Raw genomic sequence first — 21,206 nt, forward strand, 5'->3', positions numbered from 1 at the left:
CTGTGATATGAAGCAGGCAAAGCGTAGCATATATGTTCAGCTGTGATATGAAGCAAGCAAAGCTTAGCATACATGTACAGCTGTGATATGAAGCAAGCAAAGTGTAGTGTATGTATTCAGCCAGGAACCAGCAATGGTTCCCCCAAACTTTTTTCATCAGTGATACAGTATGAAACGATATGATGGGATGCAATGCAATACAACTTTATGAATCCCCTCACAATCACAATTACATGAACATTGTGTATTTACGATCATACTGAGTGCATACACATCATACTGAGTGCATAAATAATGTTTCATTCCATAGAAATCAATCTGCTCGTTGTAAGTTTGTCAATGACAGCTAGAGGCTGCATGGCTTCCCGGCAGTCGAGAAGCCATTCACAGTCATTTCTTGTTTCAAAGAAGATACATATTATACAGTAGTCACAGTTATTTGAGTTTAAAGAGATTTTTTCTTCTTCTATAGGGACCCCATTTTCACATCAGGGGACCATATGGACCGATCCCAAGGTTGCTGTAAAACGATGTGATCGTTTGGTTCAATCAAGGAGGAACATGACAAACCTCTTTTTTCCTTTTCTCTTTCAAATGAAGCCAAAACTTTACGCAGAATCCCCTTGGCACTCACATTATATCTGTTTGAAAAGTCTGAAGTGCTGAAGAAGATGACGTCCTGATCAACACAAAATGACAGTACAAAGGGGATTGGGGTTATAAACCTTGTGTCTTTGAATGGCGCCCTAATGATGCAACAGTATGTTGTGGTTAAAACCATCAACTACCTTCCCTCCCTTCCGCAATCAGTGTATTGATTGCGGGACAATGAATGCGTTTGATTGAGGCCCTTCGTAATAACTTCAAAGGACAATCAACAGCCAGAGGAAATGATGACCAAATCACAGTTAGTTGAGGACCCCTGGCAGCAATAAGCCAGACCTTGTGACACTTAAAGGGGCCCTATTGTGAAATTTCCTGTGTTTTGCATTGTTTTTACAGAATGAGAGGTTGTCCCAACAAACACATACTATATTTCAAGATGTGCAATATGTGCATTGTGCCTTTTCTGCAGTTCAGCTGTGACAAGAACCACCCTCCCTCTAGAAACAAGCCATTCAGAATTGCAGCCACAATCGCCTTAGTTAATAACGTGTATGTGCATGTGAAGAGATCTTGAACCAAAAATATGTTTCTGACGACTCCAGCCGTCGCCACTACTGGCCCCGCCAGCAAGAGGCCTTGTTAACGGGGGAGACCACCATTGTTGCTGTCAGTCGTCCTGCGCTCGGGGGTACAGGTAATGAGCTCAGAGAAAGTAGGACACATTACCCCTTATTGGCCAAGAGACATGTCCGTGAGTTACAGGGCCTGTACAGACCGCTGTCATTGTAAAGGATAGATGATGCGATGCAGTCGAGACTGTTGGTCCTTCTGCTCTGCTCTCTAACAGTAGTGTATATTGGGCCGTTTTGTCTACTTAGTCCAATCTGTTACATGAACCTTTTTCAATTGTTTCACTCACGTTGAGGTCTCTCTGGGAAAACCGCTGTCTTCCCCTCTTACATAAAGAGCAGAATTGACGCGGTTTTTATTCCCAGGCTCGAGAGGCCATTGAAGACGTCACAAGCACGTTTTCTTATTGGCCAAGAGGCATGTCCGTGAGTTACAGGGCCTGTGCTACAGACCGCTGTCATTGTAAAGGATAGATGATGAGATGCAGTCGAGACTGTTGGTCCTTCTGCTCTGCTCTCTAACAGTAGTGTATATTGGGCCGTTTTGTCTACATGGTCCAATCTGTTACATGAACCTTTTTCAATTGTTTCACTCACGTTGAGGTCTCTCTGGGAAAACCGCTGTCTTCCCCTCTTACATAAAGAGCAGAATTTACACAGTTTTTATTCCCAGGCTCGTCGTTTAACCCCCTGAGGTCTAAAGTTTCTAGCTCCACCTTCTCAGAATATTCTCTTTTTTTTTGTTACATAATGTAAAATTACAGATTCATACCTTCAAAATAAGCCATCAATTGTCAAATTTGAGACGATAGTTTTCAATCAATGTCCTATCAAACATTCTGGTAAAATCCTAACTATTTTTCAGGATAGGACTTGAACTTGATCCAAGTTCATTCAGCTATCTGATGAGAGAACTACACTCCCAGAATTCAATGTGATCATTGTCACTAGAACCATTTCACACCTGGAGCAAAGGCCCAGGCATTCCTTTGTTATTCCAGTGAATGGACCCAGCAGGAGGCCTAGCCTAGCGACAAGCGGCCACTACATAGTTGGGTATTGAAAAAATGCTCATATACACATAGAGAATAATAATCAACAAGAAACATCAACTGTATCAATTGTATTGTACAATGAACAACCCTATATATCACTTTTGGATTACAATAGTAATACAAGGTAATGTACTGATTTCTTTTGATTTCTCTGTTTGAGAGAGAGAGAGAGAGTGTGTGTGTGTGCAGGGGAGTAGCTGGGGGGGGGGGGGGGGGGTTAGGATGATTCCAAGGGCCCAGCAAATGCCCCACATTTTTTTATAGATTGGGGGCCCCACATTTTTTTAATAGATTGGGGGCCCACAAATTGATTCTTTCATGGGGCCCAGAATCTCCAGCTACGCCCCTGTGAGCGCACCTTTCTACTCTAGAGAGCTGTCATCACCGTGATGCGCGCTTGAATGAACTGCGAGATAACTCATAACTCGTACACACACACACTCTGTCTCTGCCAGTTATGTTGATGAAAAGCATGTTACTGTAGACTACTTTTAATACATAAATTAACGTTCCGTCGGGTCCCGTGTATTCTCGAGAATGATAATAATAATAATAATAATAATAATAATGCAGGACCTCTTCAGATTATATTATCAACGACAGACAGTGAGAAACACCCCCTCTCGCGCTGAAGAAGCATACATAGAAGCAGACTCGACACAAGTTTCGTCTCGACGCTGCGTCTCAGCGCACACACACACATACACGCACACCACATTATTCTGCGAAGCAGCTCAGTGTCCCGTGGATATTATTGCAAGAGATAATTCATACATATTATGAAAAGCCGATGCCGATCTGTTGTTTAGAATTTGGATGGGGGGTAGCGAGTCTCTGATACCTCTCACCTCTGCACGGGGGTCTAACACCTATTCACAGCGCACACGCTTCTCTTGTGTGTGTGCGCGCGTGCCAGCGTTTCCGTTAGCCGGTAATTACCGGTATTTGACCGGCAAAATATGTTGAAGTCCGAATATTTAAATATCTCCGGTCTTAATGTCCGGTGAAAATAATTCCTCTAAGCACAATTTTATTATTTGAATTGTATTAAAATCGGCTAAAATTAAATAGCCTATGCGAATGAACGAAACAATAATTCCATTTTCAGTTTCATTGTTGCTTCACTCTGATAGGATGGCGCCGCTCAGATGTGAAACTTATTTTTATTTTTTTTTGAGCCTGCGCGCTCTGGCCACCATAACGACAAACAGGTATACGAGGAAGAGAGAGAGATGGCGAAACAAGCTAAGCTTAGTAAATATTTCATGAAACCAAGCACAAGCAGGTCTAATAATGACAACGAAGATGAGTCTTCTGAACTTGAAGTCACAGAGACCGCTGACGCTGATGCCGTGGTGGCTCCCGCGGGAAAGAAACAAAAATGTCGAGCGTACTTTTACTATTAATTTATTGATTGAACCACAAAGAGCATCCCCAGTCTGCTGCTACCGTTGCGAGCCTCGCATGTTCCAATGGGGATCTATTAAAGTCGAACCAGCAACTAAAGTCGCTGTTCTCGCAGCTGTCGCAGGTACAAAACGGATAGGCACAACGAGAGACGGGGTGAGTGACTAGTGTTGACTGCAACTGTTGGTTGACTGCCGTGTCACATAGTAATGCATATTATAATATTGATTATAACTAAATGTAGGCTATAACCTATAATGAAATTAACAAATGCGTTACACCCACACATGTGGCTCGTCCTCTCTGCATGTGGCGACGAGCTAGCAAACGAGGCAATGTGATGATCAACTACAGTTTGCTGTGTGTGAAGTTGAACATTATGATATGTGTTGTGAAGGATCAGATTAAACCGAATATATATATTTATTTATGGATATATATTTAATAGTATTTGTATATCGTTTGATATCCCTTGTATATTCCTTGTACATATACACGGAATATCCCTTTATTCTACTAAAGCCCATAATAGTTCATTCTCTTATTGGACAAAAGGACCAGGCGCCAGGGACAAGCCCCTGGCGTTCAAGTTCAAAGGTACCGACGAGACATGCCCTTACTAGCCCCAGCTCCGCGCAGGAATACGGCTACCGAAAGCAGAGCGGCACTACTTGTCCACCGTGCATATAAATATGGCGCAAGAAATGTAGAATTCCCCTTAGTCCTTTACCCTTCTACCCAACTAAGTAACAAGACGTGAAGCCTCACCCCACGATACCGCGTGCGGTGTAGTACGGCCTGTTTGGCCTTAGAATAGCATTGAGACCTCGTGCGAATTAATAGCTGAATTGCCAGAGTTTGGCACCGTATTTCTATTAAGTAATAATAGTCTATTATGTATGGTGCATCGTTCGGTTAGAGTTCTAAAGTGAGCAGCACCCCCATCGCTTCCTCGCGTTATCTAGAGTCTTAACCAGGTTGGGCAGACCACACGTGGTGCTTTCATCCGAGGAGTTCTAGGCGAGGACGAGTGGACCTGCACATTGGATTACCTACCCCGACGACTGCTGAGCCCTATACGGCATGGAATATCTATTTGCTTTGGTGCTTTGATTTGTGGAGCGGATAATCGCTAACACCGGTGAGTGTTGGATTTACCCCGAGAGGAGCCAAGGTGAGACGGCGCTCAGACCAGACTGAGGTCGCCTCGCTTCTTCTCCGTTGTGGACCTACAGCTACAGCTACAGCTATCGTCTACAAGAGAGCCCAAGTGTATTCATCTGTGGATCAAGGTTCTACGGGCACTGTGTTCTGTACCTGAATTCTCCCTAGAAATCGTTGACCAGACGGGATACAGTCGACGGCTCTCCTACCCCCCCTACTGGCTTACAACCGGCAGGACCCTTTACAGTATATCCCGCTATAATCATTAAGTGCCATCGTTATAATTCCCTAAGAGCCAGGTTGTATACTTGCTTCCTGCGTAACCAGAGATTGGACATTCAGTGTTGATTTGCCTACGAATACTCATTTGCCTTACAAGTGCATTCAAATCATAAATGTAATAAGTAACTATTATATGTACCCTTTGCTATATATTAAATATTTGACTATTACCTTTGTGTGGACCTGATTTCATATGTGGGAAAGTGTTCATCATACTTAGATATCGTGTACTGTATGGCCAGTAATTAAAGTACATAAAGCGGTAGTGGTTTAATGATACCATACTTATCAATACAGTCAGGGAATTGTACCCCTCAGTTACAATTGGTCCTTCGAGCCGGAGGTAATTAGTGTAATATTAATATAGTGGTATTAATATTGAAATGGCCTATGATGAACACTCCACGAAACGGTCCTCCTAAAGTAGAACGCCCGCAACGTAGACGACAGCCACCTCAGTACTTAGAGGATTACGCTGCCAGTATACTACCTAGCCTTCTACAAACAGTAAACGCGGTAAAAGTAGAAAGTAAAATTATGTCCGACCCTATCAACCAGGATACCCCGACCACAGAGGCCCTAGTGGGTTCTAATGTAACTGACCAAGCTCACGGTGGGGACCAGGAGGGAACTGACACGACTTTACCCCCCGCCAATACCGAAGAAGTAGTCCCCCCAGAGCTCCGGGAGGAAGACAACCCTCCAGAGGTGGAACTCTGCACGAAACAAGATGAGGAGAGCGCCGAGGAGATAGAGCTCCAGGACTCCCCAACGAGTACAGCCAGGAGCGGCTCACCTCTACAAGCGTCTTCCCCCAGCGAGGCGGAGAGGATGCTGTCACAGGCGTTCTTCGCCAGCCTGACAGCCTCTACCGAACGCGATCGACTTCAGGGTGAACGTGATCGACTTCAGGGTGAACGCGATCGACTCCAGACACAGCAACGGAGCGAAGAAGAGCACATACGTCTGGAGCTGAGACGCCTTCAGACGGAAGAGAATATGGCAAGAGACCGGGCCGACGCCCAGCGCGCCGCTGCCGGTGCCCAAAGAGAAGCAGATCTCACCAAGCGCGAAGCCGAGCGCGACAGACTACAAGCGCAGCTAATGGAGCAGCTGATCACCAGGGCAACACCCCCTCCCTCCACAAGGGGTTCCAGAGCCTCGTCAAGACACACGTCAAGGGCACCCTTCCCTAACCGAGCAGGCGACCTTGAACTCGACCACCAGAGAGAGTCTACACCCCCCTCCGAACTCATTCCCCGACCGGTCCAAGTGAGACCCAGCTACAAGGAAGGAACAGCGGACACCGCGGAGAGGCTAAATAGACGACTACAGGATCTAGGTGACCTGGCAGAAGAAGAAGAGGGAGAAGAGGAGAGTCAAGCCCGACAGCAGCACATTACTCCACAGGACCAGGAGGTCCAGTACAGCCCAGGCTATACCCCCGCGGCTCTGCGCTACAGACCCCCGACTCGACTCACGGGTGAGCATGACGCACGACCAGTCCCGAGGAATAGCACCTGGACCAGCGGGCCATGGTACCCTGCCAGTACCAGCCCACCGAGAGGCGTAAGAAGAGACTCGCCCAGGAGGCCTCTCTTCCAACGCTCACCGATGTGCCAGCCATCCATGGCGTCATACATTGGCACACCGACGTTTCCAGACTTCACCCATGAGAATCGAGCACAGTACACGGAGCTCCGGATGTGCTTAGAGACAATGATGGTGGATGTCGCTGATGAACGCCACAAGTATGCAATATTATTGAAGCACCTGAAAGTGCCCCGAGCGCACAACATAGCGCTGGCCTATGCAACCTCTACGACCCCATACACCGCGGCTCTAGCAGCGCTGGACCAGAGATATGGACGTATATGGGATTACGTAATACAGGAGATAAGGCATATTGACCGCCTACCCCCAGCAACAGACAATCGCTCACTAGACGACCTGTCTATAAAAGTACAATCCCTGGTAGGGATGCTGGGGGCGCAACGAGAAAAGGGTATGCACGAACTATACGCAAACTCGAACGTCGAGAGGATTTTAGAGAAGCTGCCGCCCGCCCGACAGGAGCGCTTCAGGCGGCAAAGAGACCACCGTGATCCTAACGGTCCCGAGCCATCCCTCCTAGATTTAGCTGACTTCCTGGCGAGAGAAGTCAGCAGCCTACGGCTGGATACGTTCGTGCGGAGCACACCAAGCTCCAGAGAGGGACCTAGGAGAGTAAACGATGGCCGAAGATCGGTGACTGTCATGCACCAATCAGAATCAGTACCGAGCAGCAAGAACCACAGTACCCCCTCGATGAAAGAGAAGTGGAAGATGGTGTGCCCGTACTGCGAGAAGGAACACTGGTTGTCACAATGTGACCAGTTCAAGAAGATGACCGCTGAAGAAGTAAGTCACTGGATAAAGTCCAACAGGCGCTGTTACCGATGTGCGCGCAGTCACATGGCAGCCGAGTGCCGCCTAAAGAAGAGGTGTAGTCGGTGTGACGGAGCCCATCTGGATGTCCTACACGACAGTAACAAAAGAAAGCCTGTACCATCCAGCAGCACAAAGGCAAGTGTTATGTACATTGACCCCGCTAGCAGCAGCGGCGCCCAGGTGCTCTTAAAGGTGGTCCGTGTAACACTGAGTTACCAAGATAAGATCATGGACACTTACGCCGTCCTTGATGACGGGTCAGAGAAGACCCTTCTCCTCGCGTCCGCTGCGGCCCAGCTGGGGCTACGGGGGAGCGAGAACCAGATGACTATTCGGACAATAAGACGAGATCTAAAGACGATAAAGGGCGAGAATGTCTCCTTCACTATCGCAGCAAGCGGGCAGCCCGAGAGACGGTACAGGATTACCAATGCTTTCACCAGCCAAGAAATAGGACTATCGCAGTACACCTACCCCATCGCCAAGCTGATGGAGAAATATGTGCACCTGCGCCAACTACCTATCCCGCTCATAGACGGTGCCACCCCGACCCTGCTGATAGGCTCCGACCATGCAGACCTCATAGTCCCGATAGACCGGGTCCACACAGGACCCAGAGGCTGTACTGCAGCAGTCAAGACCCGCCTAGGATGGACACTACAAGGCCCCCTCGCTAAGTCTCTTAACCGAACAGCAGCCACTAACTGCCTCCACTCCAGAGTGACAGAAGGAGACACCACACTCCTGCAGCATGTCGAGAGGCTATGGACACTAGAGACAATGCCCTTTAAGAACGAAAAGAAAGACATTCGTTCTAAGGAAGATACCTACGCTATAGCCCTCCTCGAGCACGGGACAAAGAGAGTCAACGTCAACGGAGTGATGAGATACGCAACTCCACTCCTGAGGCGAGAGGGAATGCCCACCTTTCGCGCTACAAAAGAGGCGACGGAGCGGTATCTATTGAACACAGAGCGGCGCCTAGCCAAAGACCCCGCTCAAGAAGCTGTGTACCGCGCTGAGATTAACAAGTGAATCACAGCGGGACACATAAAGAAAATTGACTGGCGACGCCGTGCGCTGCTCCGCGCCTCCCTGATCAAAGACGGCTTTGATCTCCGGCAGCGGGCCAGCAGCGACCCCCCAGTATTGCGCAGCCTCTCCCCCGAGGACAAGGCCGCGAGCAGCGACACCTGGATGGCGACCATCCCAGGAGAAGCCCAAGAAATGACACTAGGACTAGTCTGGCGCTTCAAAACAGACTCGCTCCATTATAGACACAAACCCCTGATCAAGGAGCAGGGAAGGTCGACAGCAATACCGACCACCAGACGGAGTGTATACAGAACACTCGCCAGACAATATGACCCGTTGGGACGTATTCTACCTTACACCACCAGGGCAAAGATGATTGTAAGAGCGCTATGGGACAAAGACCAGGGCTGGGACGATCCCATACCCGAACACCTTGCATCCACATGGAGAGAGTGGGAGACGGAACTCCGCTCACTCCCCGGTGTTAATATACGCCGCAGCTACTTCCCACCCACAGTGAGGCCAGAGACATGCAAGATCGACCTGCACGTATTCAGCGACGCCTCCGAAGTAGCCTACGGTTCGGTGGCTTACTTGCGTGCCCAAGAGGAGGGAGGAGAAATACATACTGCTTTCATCCTGGCTCGCTCAAGAATAGCCCCACGCAAGCAACAATCTATCCCGCGCCTAGAGCTCTGCGCAGCCCTAGCAGGAGCGCAGCTCGCCACGTTAATCCAACGTGAACTCACCATCCCGGTGCAAAGAACAATCTTGTGGTCAGACTCCACGACCGTACTCACATGGATCCGGTCTGATTCGTGCAGATACAAGGTCTTCGTGGGAGTCAGAGTCACCGAGATTCAAGAGTTAACAGAAGTAACCAGCTGGCGGTATGTGGACACCAAACACAACCCAGCTGACGTCATCACCCGGGGAATGTCCCTGGATGACCTCACCCGTCACAACCTCTACAGTGACGGGCCAGAGTTCCTCAAGCTCCCCGAAGAAGAGTGGCCTACACCCACCCCACGGGAGGCGAGGAAAGAGGAGGCAGAGAACAAGAAACCTATGTTCTGTGGGTTGACACACACACCCGTCCCCACAGACCCGGTTCTAGACGATTGCCTCACCCTAGAGAGTGCGCAGCTAAAGACATTTCTGTGGCACCACCCAGAGGTTCAGCCCACAACTGACATTTCAGCAGCTGACTACGAAGAAGCAGAACTCCTTCTACTACAACGAGCCCAGAGAGACTCGTTCCCCGATGAGCTAGCCTGTCTACAGGGAGCAAAGCCCGTCCCATCAGACAGCAGACTGCTTCACCTAGCCCCCGAGAGCGACGCCCATAATCTCATCAGAGTGGGTGGTCGTCTGCGGAGAGCCCCAGACCTACCGGATGACGTTAAGTACCCGATAGTCTTGAACAGCCGACACAAGGTCACAGAGCTGATCATAAAGAAATACGACGAGGATGTGCACCACGCAGGGGCAGAGAGAGTCTTCGCGGAGATCAGACGTCGTTATTGGATACTGCAAGGGAGAGAAGCAGTGCCGCGCTTCCAGCGAACCTGTCTAGACTGCCGTAAGTGGCGCGCGCAGCCCAGTATACCCCGGATGGCTGACCTACCTCCCTGTCGCCTCCGACTCGGCGACAAGCCCTTTCACTCCACCGGTATGGACTGTTTTGGCCCGCTGTATATAAAGAGAGGAAGAGGAACCGAGAAGCGGTGGGGTATTGTATTCAAATGCATGACCACCAGAGCGATACATATCGAACTCCTCCCAACCATGAGCACAGACTCATTCCTTATGGCCTTCCGAAGATTCACATCACGGAAAGGAAAACAGTCTACATTGTTGTCTGATCACGGGACAAACTTCAAAGGCGGAGAAAGAGAGCTGAGAGAGAGCTTCCAAGCTATGGGCCCAGAACTTAAGACCCACCTCGCTCCATCCCAGATTGACTTCCAGTTTAATCCCCCGAACGCACCTCACTTCGGTGGAACCTGGGAACGAGAAGTACGTTCCATAAAGACAGCCCTGTACGCCGTGCTTGGGGCCCAGACTGTGGCGGAAGAAGTCCTAATGACAGTCCTCACGGAGATCGAGGGAGTATTGAACTCAAAGCCCCTCGGTTACGTCTCAAGTGATGTAGCAGATGTCGACCCAGTCACCCCCAACACCCTCTTGATGGTGCGGCTGGACCCCGCGCTACCACAGACAGTGTACAGGCCTGAAGAGGCGAACGGCCGAAGAATGTGGAGGTACAGTCAAGTACTGGCTGACAAGTTTTGGAACAGCTTCCTACTCCACTACCTACCGTCTCTACAGACCCGCCAGAAGTGGGTAAAAGAGAGAGACAATTTGACAGAAGGAACAGTCGTCATGATCATCGACCAGTCACTACCCCGAGCTATGTGGCCGGCTGGCCGCGTAAGCAAAGTGATCACCGGTGCCGATGGAAAGGTCCGAGCAGCTGAAGTGCTCGTCCAAGGGCGGACTTACACCCGACCCGTGGCGAGGCTAATAGAACTGCCAAGGCTCCCTGATACTATTGATGACGACCATGACCCCATGACTTTGTGAGTTGACTGACCCTTACAGCGGACATTGAGTAGTGGACAGTGCGGTTAATCTGTCTCTGCTTAGCTAATTAGGTGGGACTAATTAGGGGGCGGCTGTTGTGAAGGATCAGATTAAACCGAATATATATATTTATTTATGGATATATATTTAATAGTATTTGTATATCGTTTGATATCCCTTGTATATTCCTTGTACATATACATGTACATATTCTACTAAAGCCCATAATAGTTCATTCTCTTATTGGACAAAAGGACCAGGCGCCAGGGACAAGCCCCTGGCGTTCAAGTTCAAAGGTACCGACGAGACATGCCCTTACTAGCCCCAGCTCCGCGCAGGAATACGGCTACCGAAAGCAGAGCGGCACTACTTGTCCACCGTGCATATAAATATGGCGCAAGAAATGTAGAATTCCCCTTAGTCCTTTACCCTTCTACCCAACTAAGTAACAAGACGTGAAGCCTCACCCCACGATACCGCGTGCGGTGTAGTACGGCCTGTTTGGCCTTAGAATAGCATTGAGACCTCGTGCGAATTAATAGCTGAATTGCCAGAGTTTGGCACCGTATTTCTATTAAGTAATAATAGTCTATTATGTATGGTGCATCGTTCGGTTAGAGTTCTAAAGTGAGCAGCACCCCCATCGCTTCCTCGCGTTATCTAGAGTCTTAACCAGGTTGGGCAGACCACACGTGGTGCTTTCATCCGAGGAGTTCTAGGCGAGGACGAGTGGACCTGCACATTGGATTACCTACCCCGACGACTGCTGAGCCCTATACGGCATGGAATATCTATTTGCTTTGGTGCTTTGATTTGTGGAGCGGATAATCGCTAACACCGGTGAGTGTTGGATTTACCCCGAGAGGAGCCAAGGTGAGACGGCGCTCAGACCAGACTGAGGTCGCCTCGCTTCTTCTCCGTTGTGGACCTACAGCTACAGCTACAGCTATCGTCTACAAGAGAGCCCAAGTGTATTCATCTGTGGATCAAGGTTCTACGGGCACTGTGTTCTGTACCTGAATTCTCCCTAGAAATCGTTGACCAGACGGGATACAGTCGACGGCTCTCCTACCCCCCCTACTGGCTTACAACCGGCAGGACCCTTTACAGTATATCCCGCTATAATCATTAAGTGCCATCGTTATAATTCCCTAAGAGCCAGGTTGTATACTTGCTTCCTGCGTAACCAGAGATTGGACATTCAGTGTTGATTTGCCTACGAATACTCATTTGCCTTACAAGTGCATTCAAATCATAAATGTAATAAGTAACTATTATATGTACCCTTTGCTATATATTAAATATTTGACTATTACCTTTGTGTGGACCTGATTTCATATGTGGGAAAGTGTTCATCATACTTAGATATCGTGTACTGTATGGCCAGTAATTAAAGTACATAAAGCGGTAGTGGTTTAATGATACCATACTTATCAATACAGTCAGGGAATTGTACCCCTCAGTTACAATATGTGTGACGTGTCTGATACAACGAGGTGAAGCGATGTCTACTCGAGATTCATTTGGGGGTGCGTGTGACAGCTGCTGCAGCCGCGAGCCTGCGGGGCGGGAGCTTGATGCTGGTAGCGTATCGCACTAACTTGAGAGGCGAGAGATAGTAATTTGATTCTGCAAATCAATTTCTCATTCTTCGCTTGATGTAATTAATACACATGTCCAATTATAACGGAATTCGTTAGCTCATAAACATGTGATTATAATAGACTGCTGTTTAAAACTCTGACCGGAATATCTCGAATATGTCCGGTGATAGAAATCTTGCAGGACACCCAGACCGGCACGAATATGTTCTAACGGAAACGCTGGCGCGTGCGTGTATGTGCGTTTCGTGACGCGCTGTAGTTCTCTCGCAAACGGAAATAATTACAAGCATACCATCTAGCAAGAATTAAACGTATTTACAAGTTGTATTATGTTTAGCAAGTAATGAGACATATAGTACATCTCAAAGCACTCGAAATTGTCATTTTTCTATTTTTATCGATTTCTGAAAATATGTACGTTTAGAGCATTTAGAAGACATTCTAATTCTTTTGTTCTCCGCCCACGGGAGCAATACGCCCTGTTGACTCCTAAGGGTAGAGCCCGTGTCTGTCTCTCTAGTACCGGCTTCCTGCTGCTCTTCCCAGACAGCGAGGGGAAACATTGTGGGGCTCTTTCTTGTTCGAAATTCGCCGTCACTGTTCTCGGGTTCTTTACGAGCATACACGCTGTTTCATAAATCAGCGTTTGGTCTTACGAGACTGATCAGCGCTGGCCCAGGGTGTTTTTCAATGATTGAATCTGCTTTTTGGGACCGGCGCGCCTTGGTTGCCCAACATCATAAAAACAGCGTTTTTTATGCGGTCGGCTGGGAAGGAGATTTTTGTCTCTACCGAGCGCCAGTGCACTAGGTTAGACTTGAGGACTCGCGTACATCTCCGGGGGGAGATGACGGAGTAGATCAAACATTGGCAGGGGGTTTCACGGCCATTAGGTGGGCCACCGGGAGCGGTGCGTTCGCGTACTGATCGTCTTGGTGGCGCCCCCTGTGATTTTTTTGGATCGACACGCGTACCTACCCCCCTCTTAGGACTGGGGGAGGCGGCGTGACAAGGGCACGGGACTTGTCCTGGTCGCGCCGGACCGGATCAGTTTAACCCGTTGTCCGCCGGGGCGCAGACAAGTTCTGGTACCCCGAAGGACCCTGAGCTTTTCCGGGGGGAAAATGCCTTGGCGGGCCGGACGTCACAGGGGTTGATGTCATGAATGTGTGTGTCATATAGATGCCACTACGAGTTGCCCTTAACAGTGGTGTGCACTGGTCCATACTATGTTGTACCTTTTTGCACAATGTTAGGTGGGTTGGTCCTTCTCCATTCATTTCACCCCTCCCTCCCTGCTAAACCGGGGATGGGAGGGGGCTGTCGGGGAGGCTGCTTCTGTCAACAACTCTATGCATCCCTGTGTAGGTCCCGGTCCTCCAGTCCCAGGTCGGGCCTTGCCCTCGTTGACCTGTTGGCCTGGGTTAACCCTTTTTAAACCTGAAACGCCTTGAACTGCATTGTATAGCCTGTGTATACGCGCAGTTATGTTTCCGGGGTTTCTTAATGGGTTATGGGAGCAACCATTTTCTGTTAATAAACATAGGGGGGTGGTTGTCTCCCTGGTGTGTTGGTAGCAGAGTCGACTCTGGTTGAGCCCGGGTCTGACCCCGGCTGCCCGAGTATGCCCCTGCATGTTTCATGACGTCTGCCAATTGTGTCAAACTCTTTCTCTGAACCTCGACCCCGCGGGATTAATAAATTGGCAGGGTCAGGGTTCGTGGTGGAATCTGTTCGCTGGCGGAGTTGGCTAACTCCGACTCCGCGAGGTTCGTGACCCCATGAGATTGTGACATGGTGCACGGTAGGGCTGTCCCCGACTAAGGATTTGGATGGTCGACTATGATTGGCCAAAATGTGCCGTTAGTCGACTATTGGTAGACTAAAAAAAAGTATAATATTTTAAAAAGAAAGTTACATTAAAAAAAACGTTTAATTTTTTTTGTAATTTTGTATCATTCCATTCCGACTAATTGACTAATAGGGGTCAGCCCTAGTGCACGGCATACCGAACACCCTTTCCGCCGGGATACTGTTCTTACAGTTAGCCCCTTAGGCGCCCGTCTAGTCCGCAGTGCTCCGGGCACAGGTCGAGTTCTGCTCTTGTTAAGACCTGTCGGCCTGGATTGAGGGATCAACCTCCTTGGAGGGTTGTCTCCCCGGTGCGCCAGCTGGCCCCACGACATTGTGGGGGGGAGCCTCCTTGGAGCGCTTCGGAGCGGCGTGCCAGGTGGAGAAGGGCCTTCACCTATTGTAGGCCCTGTCCGATACGCTGGCGATGTGGGGGGTGGTCTCACCAGTGACCATCTGGTGGGGTCTCGATGCCGCAGCCTCGTTGACCTCGCCAGGCCCCTTTTTGGGGGGGTCCTGGCCCCCGGGATGTGGCCTGGGGCTGGGGCCTCCTCCGCGCCCTGCTGATACGGCCTTGCCACGGGTCGGGTTTTGGGGGCTGTGATGTGGGTTTTTTGCTTCACATCCATTCCCTAGTGGCATGCGGGATGCGCAACCGAGTAGTCGCGGGCCCTTCTAAACAAAGGTAAGTCCCATGGTCTGCTCACCCTGTGCGTTGAGGTGCTGTTCCCTCTTCGCACAGTCAGGTCCGGTCTTCCTCCCGTCCCTCACCTCACTAGAAGATCCGGATCCTCCCCGGTATTCTGATGGTTGTAGGGGACCTCAGCGGGTACATCTGTCTGGCTTTCCGCTCTGCCCCGCTCTTGTGTTCCAATAGAGCAGAGCGCAAAGCTATATGAAATATAACGAAGGTTATCCTATAATCCTAGTTATATGAGTATAGCGAGCGCTCTGCTCTGACTCACTGAGGACTCCATGTGTCTTCCGTTTCGGTGGTGAAAGACTGGGGAAGGAGCTGGTAGTATGGCCATGGCCTCGCTTATGTGTGAGCGGATGTGGGCGTGGCCAGGCAGGTGAGGGGGTGCGTACATGTGGTTGAACATTTTTATGATAGCATATGATTAAAGGGACCGTTCCAATAGAGCAGAGCGCTTGCTATACTCATAGGATAACCTTCATTTGCGTATCAGAGAGATCCGTAGTGTACATGCAGCCCACCTCCACTTGCTTTCAAGTGTTGTGTGTGATGATGATGCCAAGTGCATACATATAATATGTTTTCAAACAAATCGCCCAAAGTAATAATGACGCTGAGCAGAGCTACATGATATGTAACCCTATTTTTCCACAAACTGGCTCAAACGTTTAGGTGTTTAACTGATGCTAAAAGGTCATCTTGTCTTGTGTGTTTTCCCAGACAGTGGAAGCAGCTCACCGCTGCCCAAGTTCGCCTCGTCGCCCAAACCCAACAACAGCTACATGTTCAAGCGCGAGCCTCCTGAGGGCTGTGAGAAGATCAAAGCCTTTGAGGAGATGAGGTGAGGAGACTGCAAGATTCAAGATTCAAGAGGTTTATTTGTCACATACATACCAGGGCATACAGTGAAATGCGGGTGACCATGCCCGCTTTGATTGTGCAATAATACTAAATAATAAAATAGACATAATAAACAGGTAATAAAATAGACATAAAATAGGCATGATAAAATAGACATGCTAAAGTCCTGAGATAGATAATGCAATACAATGTTAGCTACAAATTAATGCACTGGGTCCTATGTACACTACTATACAATATACACTTTTTACCCTATATCCTTATGCTATACTTGCTATTTCTAAACTATACTATACAAGAAGTTCAGTTCTTTCCTTAACTAATTCACGGCGAACCACGGCTATAGTCGGGTTATTTCGCCATGCGTTGAGTGCCAAAACCCGACTATAGTCGGGTTTTCGATAATTTTTTCTTTTATTCGATTATTTTATTCTTTTATTCAAAAATTGCGATCAGACAATTGGAATATTATTTTTGGGATACCTCCTAGTAAAGGTAAGGACTATATGACATCAATCCTACTTTGATCCAACAATGATTTCACATCGATCGCAACGATTAACGTATGTAGTATAAAAAAAAAACGCGAACACCTTTAGCAAAATTCACATAGCGCTCCATAACGCAGCTTCCAGGAATTAGCCAGGATCACTGAAACTATACAATATTCACCACGGGATAACACGCGAACGTATACATGAAAAAACATACTATTTTTTATATGTTGGACGAGAGATAGTGACTGTCAAATTAGCCATAGTATTGTCTCCATAGCTATAATATAGATATAGCCCTGCAATGTGACGCACAGTGAAAATCCCTATCTTTTAAAGCGTGTCCCATTGACTACAACTTGGATGGATAAAACGGCTGGCACTGAAAGTGTTAAAGTGACCTTTATTTTCCTCGTTCCTTTAAAGTGTCCTTTCCATTTTGTCAAGTGACCGTTTGTGTGTGAGCGAATGCAGCATGTGTGGTGTGTGTGTGCTCATGTGTACTTGTATGTGGAGAGTTCAGTTCAGAACTTGAACTTGAACTTGAACTTGAGTGTTCTGTGTTCTGATGGCCTGGGGGAAGAAGCTGAGCCGCAGTCTCTCTGTTCTTGTTGCGTGTGTGCAATGCATAGGCGCTTTCCTGACCGCAGAAGCATGAACAGGCTGTTGTTGGGGTGGTGGGGGTCTCTCTCGTTGTTGGGGTGGTGGGGGTCTCTCTCTGTTGTTGGGGTGGTGGGGGTCTCTCTCTGCTCACTGGGAGCAGAAGGACAACATCAAGACGTCAGTAGGTTGACGGTGTCTGTGTTTCATCTCTCTCTCTCTGCAGTTCCAGGCAGACCACGTCAACATCCGTCCCCCTCTTCTCCTGCCCCGACAAAAACAAGGTCAACTTCATCCCCACGGGCTCGGCCTTCTGCCCCGTCAAGCTGCACCTCGCCCCCCTGGCCTCAGAGGCGGCCGGCCCCAGCTCCGGGCCCCGCGGGGGGGCCGCCGCGTCCTCGTCATCAGCGTACGCCGGCCCTGCTCAGGTCTCCGCCGGCACCAGCACAGACGAGCCTCCCGAGGAGTCCGGCGCACCCTCCTCCCCGTCCCGCACCTTGGAGGTAGCCGCTGCCCAGACAGACAGCCTGGCCATCAGCTAAGACCAGAGCAGAGCTGGCCTCTGCCACTACGCACCAACCACCACCACCACCACCACCACACACTCACCTACTGACCTGTGGTCTGCTGAGGGAGCCTGCCTCTATCTCTCTCTGTGCTCGCCCCCACCTCTCTCTCTCTCTCTCTCTCTCTCTCTCTCTCTCTCTCTCTCTCTCTCTCTCTCTCTCTCTCTCTCTCTGCATGACGTAGCAACAATGTCCTGAACAACGACAAACACAAGACTAGCCACCTTAATGTTCTTTCCTGCATATTGTCTCTAAACGCTGCTCTCGGCAGGGACGGACCTGATCTTCTCAGAGGTTATTGACCTGCTGGCATCGGAGGGAAAGAATGGAATACCGAGCGGACGGGAGGAGGGGGCATGCATTTGAAAAAACTAAACGGAAAAAAGAAGGAAAAAAACATTAAAACTGGTAGTATGTTTAAGATTAAATTATGTGTTGTGTTCCGTTTCAAACATTCACAGTATGAATAAGCTCTCTATACACATATACACGTATATATCTCTAATGAAAAGAACGAGAGAGAAAAAACGCTTGTTTAAAAAAAATATATAATAATAATAACAGTTGTATTGCTATGTGATGTACGTAAAAGGGGGATACAAACAGCTGTACTATTCAGGATTACGTTTACGATCCAGGTCCACGTTTTTTAACCCCTTCTCTGAAAAACATGCAATGGAGGAAAAAAAGACATAAAAAAAAACAAAGACGGCCATCATTTGTTGCACAGTTGTCCGTGTCTGGCCTCGCTCCAGGTGTTTCACTCGGAATCTAAACTCAGGTAATTTGGAATGTTTTGTTCATAACGAACATCTGCAGCTTGACAAAGGAGAAGAAGTTAACATCTTTAGCGGTCACTCTTGTTTATTTTACCTCCATTGCTTTTTAACTCATTCCAGATTCCCCCGAGACATTCCATGCTGTTACAGTATTCTGTCCCAAGACTAGACTCGCGCTTGCCAGACACATAGGGCATAGGTTCAAAACTAGACTGTGTGCGTGTGATGGCGTCCCCCCCCACCTTTATGACTGGTGGTTAGGTTACTGTACTAACCAGGCACACTGTGAGATATATAGCTGACCATGGCTGTGTTTGTGTATTTGTGCTGATTGGAGCGTGCTGGAGACAGAGGTCTGAGCGATCAGTCTTATCTATGCTTGATGATACTGTGCGGTTGGGGCACTCGTGTGAGCCGTGGCTGTCTGACCAGTAGTGGATGAGAGTTCAGGGTAACTTTCCTGGATGAGTCACCATGTGAACCCGCGGCACCATCGTCACAGATGCACAGCAACGAGAAGCCTACGGTTCTGATCCAGGTGATATCCTTAAATTATGACTGTTCCCATTCCGCGAGATGAACCACGATCTGTGGGGCATTCCATTAAAATGCATTCCATGAGATTTGAGCCACTTGAGACATATAAGTAGACTCATCAAATCATTCCCGAAATAACATCTCAGACTCTTCTAGTGACTAGGAGATTGTGGTTGCAGATCCATGGCATCTCGTTTCATTCTCTTGGATGGAGAAGCATACACCCTGTGTCCTCCTTAGTGTCCATTAGGTTATTGCTGGTGAGTGTTGTAGGCAGTGTTGTGCCCTGATGGCGCCTCGTACCTCTTCCCTTTCTCCCATATTTAATTCCGTGCAAAAGAACACCCTCGACCCGTGACAACGCTTGTGACGGCATTCGTCATTTTAAACGTCAACCACGCCCACGTGTAAATTATTCACACTTTTCCTTTATTGACACGTTCAAAGTCGAGAGATGGAGCATAATCAAGGAGACGTTTATTTTGATATCTTATTGTGTGCTTGTGGAATTCCTGCATTGATGCTCCTTTCACCCTATTTTGTATATAGATATATGGCTTTAAAAAAAAAGAGGATCAATGCAACATTGTGGTTTTCTTATTAAATTTCAGCACCTTATCAAGAGATATAGCTTATCCGGTGTCTTGGAACATGCAGGCACTGGTAAACTAGATGTGTGCAATAATAGGAGGGGAAGGAAATGTGTTGTTGTCCTTTTAATGGATGCTATCAGTTGTTCTTTGACACTTCTATCTCTCATCGTTCCTTTTAAGGTTTTGAGTATGGAGTTAGTTGCTTAAGCCATCAATGAAGTAACCGAAATAACCAGCAGTAGAGTTTGACCAGAACACATTACTGGCAGAGTGTTTCATCCACCTACATGACAAACTCCTTGTGTAACCTGCAGTGTCCACTCCACGTTCATGCACAATGGCAATAAAACTATTGGTTGTTTTGTCCACTTTTTGGAACTCTTTTGAGTGTGTGTGATACAGCTGAATGGAGTGTGTGAAGATCCAAAACCATTTGAACTTTTAAGGGAGAAACAACAGAACAATCATACCGTCACAAATTATGTACCAACAAAAAACAACAACAATAGCACCATGGATCTCCCCAAGGTGAAGCATAATTTTTACTTCCGGTCGGGGGGTTTCAAAATAAAAGAGTGACGTCTAAAGCACCGGAAATACGTTTATTTTGTACATTATCTAACGTTAACACAAACCTAAACTAACTTTTCCCCCCCGACCGGAAGTAAAAATGATGCTTCGCCTTCTGCTTGTGTGTCCGGTTAATTGATTGCTGTTTAACTTGTCCGTGTCCAGTCCTTTCAATTAGCCCCACCGTTCATTGTAAACAATGATGCATGTAATTATATTAACGTTACTGTGTTGTTGTAGCTATGTTAATAAATTCTGAATGGCATTAACGTTATGATAGCATTTAATAGCATCAACGTTAGCTGGATTTGAAGGCGTATGCTATGGAAGTCCCCTGCGGCTCCACTTTGTTGAAATGTACATACTAGGGCTATAGGATAACCATAGGTTAATTCGCAATTTTTTATTGGTTTGTCATGACAAACCAATTACATAATCCAACATATGTGTAAGAAACTAACATATTCCAGTTAACGGTATATTTTTTTAATGATTTGTTGCAGCGAAATTAATACTTCCATTTGTATAAATTACGTTAACTCGAGGATAGTAGAGGCAGAACTAGGTGTAACGCGATTGGCGCAGAGAGAAACGTCAGTGGCCAATCAGATCGCGGAACTGCAACTCCGTTGGTAAAAGACTACACGCCTATGGCAGTCTGTCACTAACTAGTCACTTTAGGTTTAGGATGTTATTTAAATGTTCGGACACCGGTAATGACTATCTACTAGTAGTCCTGAAGGTTAGATAAAGAGGCTTGTGATCTGAAGATCTCCAGTTTGAATCCCTGGACTTCAAGATAATCCGTTCACTAGTCTCACCTGTGCCGTGGTCAACAGTAGAATTGCTGAAGAAGTCTT

General features: G+C 47.9%; 1 protein-coding gene across 2 annotated transcripts in view; it reads left to right on the forward strand.

Annotated features, from left to right (window-relative positions):
- Positions 1-20,146, forward strand: part of glcci1a (glucocorticoid induced 1a) — a 55,088-nt gene extending 34,942 nt beyond the window's left edge. For both annotated transcript variants that reach the window (XM_084313018.1, XM_084313019.1), the window contains exons 7-8: positions 16,067-16,187; positions 17,528-20,146. In XM_084313018.1, coding sequence (XP_084169144.1) covers positions 16,067-16,187; positions 17,528-17,843 — 437 coding nt within the window. In that variant the 3' untranslated portion in view covers positions 17,844-20,146. The remainder of the gene's footprint in view (positions 1-16,066; positions 16,188-17,527) is intronic.
- The last annotated feature ends 1,060 nt before the right edge of the window (positions 20,147-21,206 follow it).

Source organism: Notolepis coatsorum, assembly GCF_963971535.1.
Source record: "Notolepis coatsorum genome assembly, chromosome: 4".
Lineage (NCBI taxonomy): Eukaryota > Metazoa > Chordata > Actinopteri > Aulopiformes > Paralepididae > Notolepis > Notolepis coatsorum.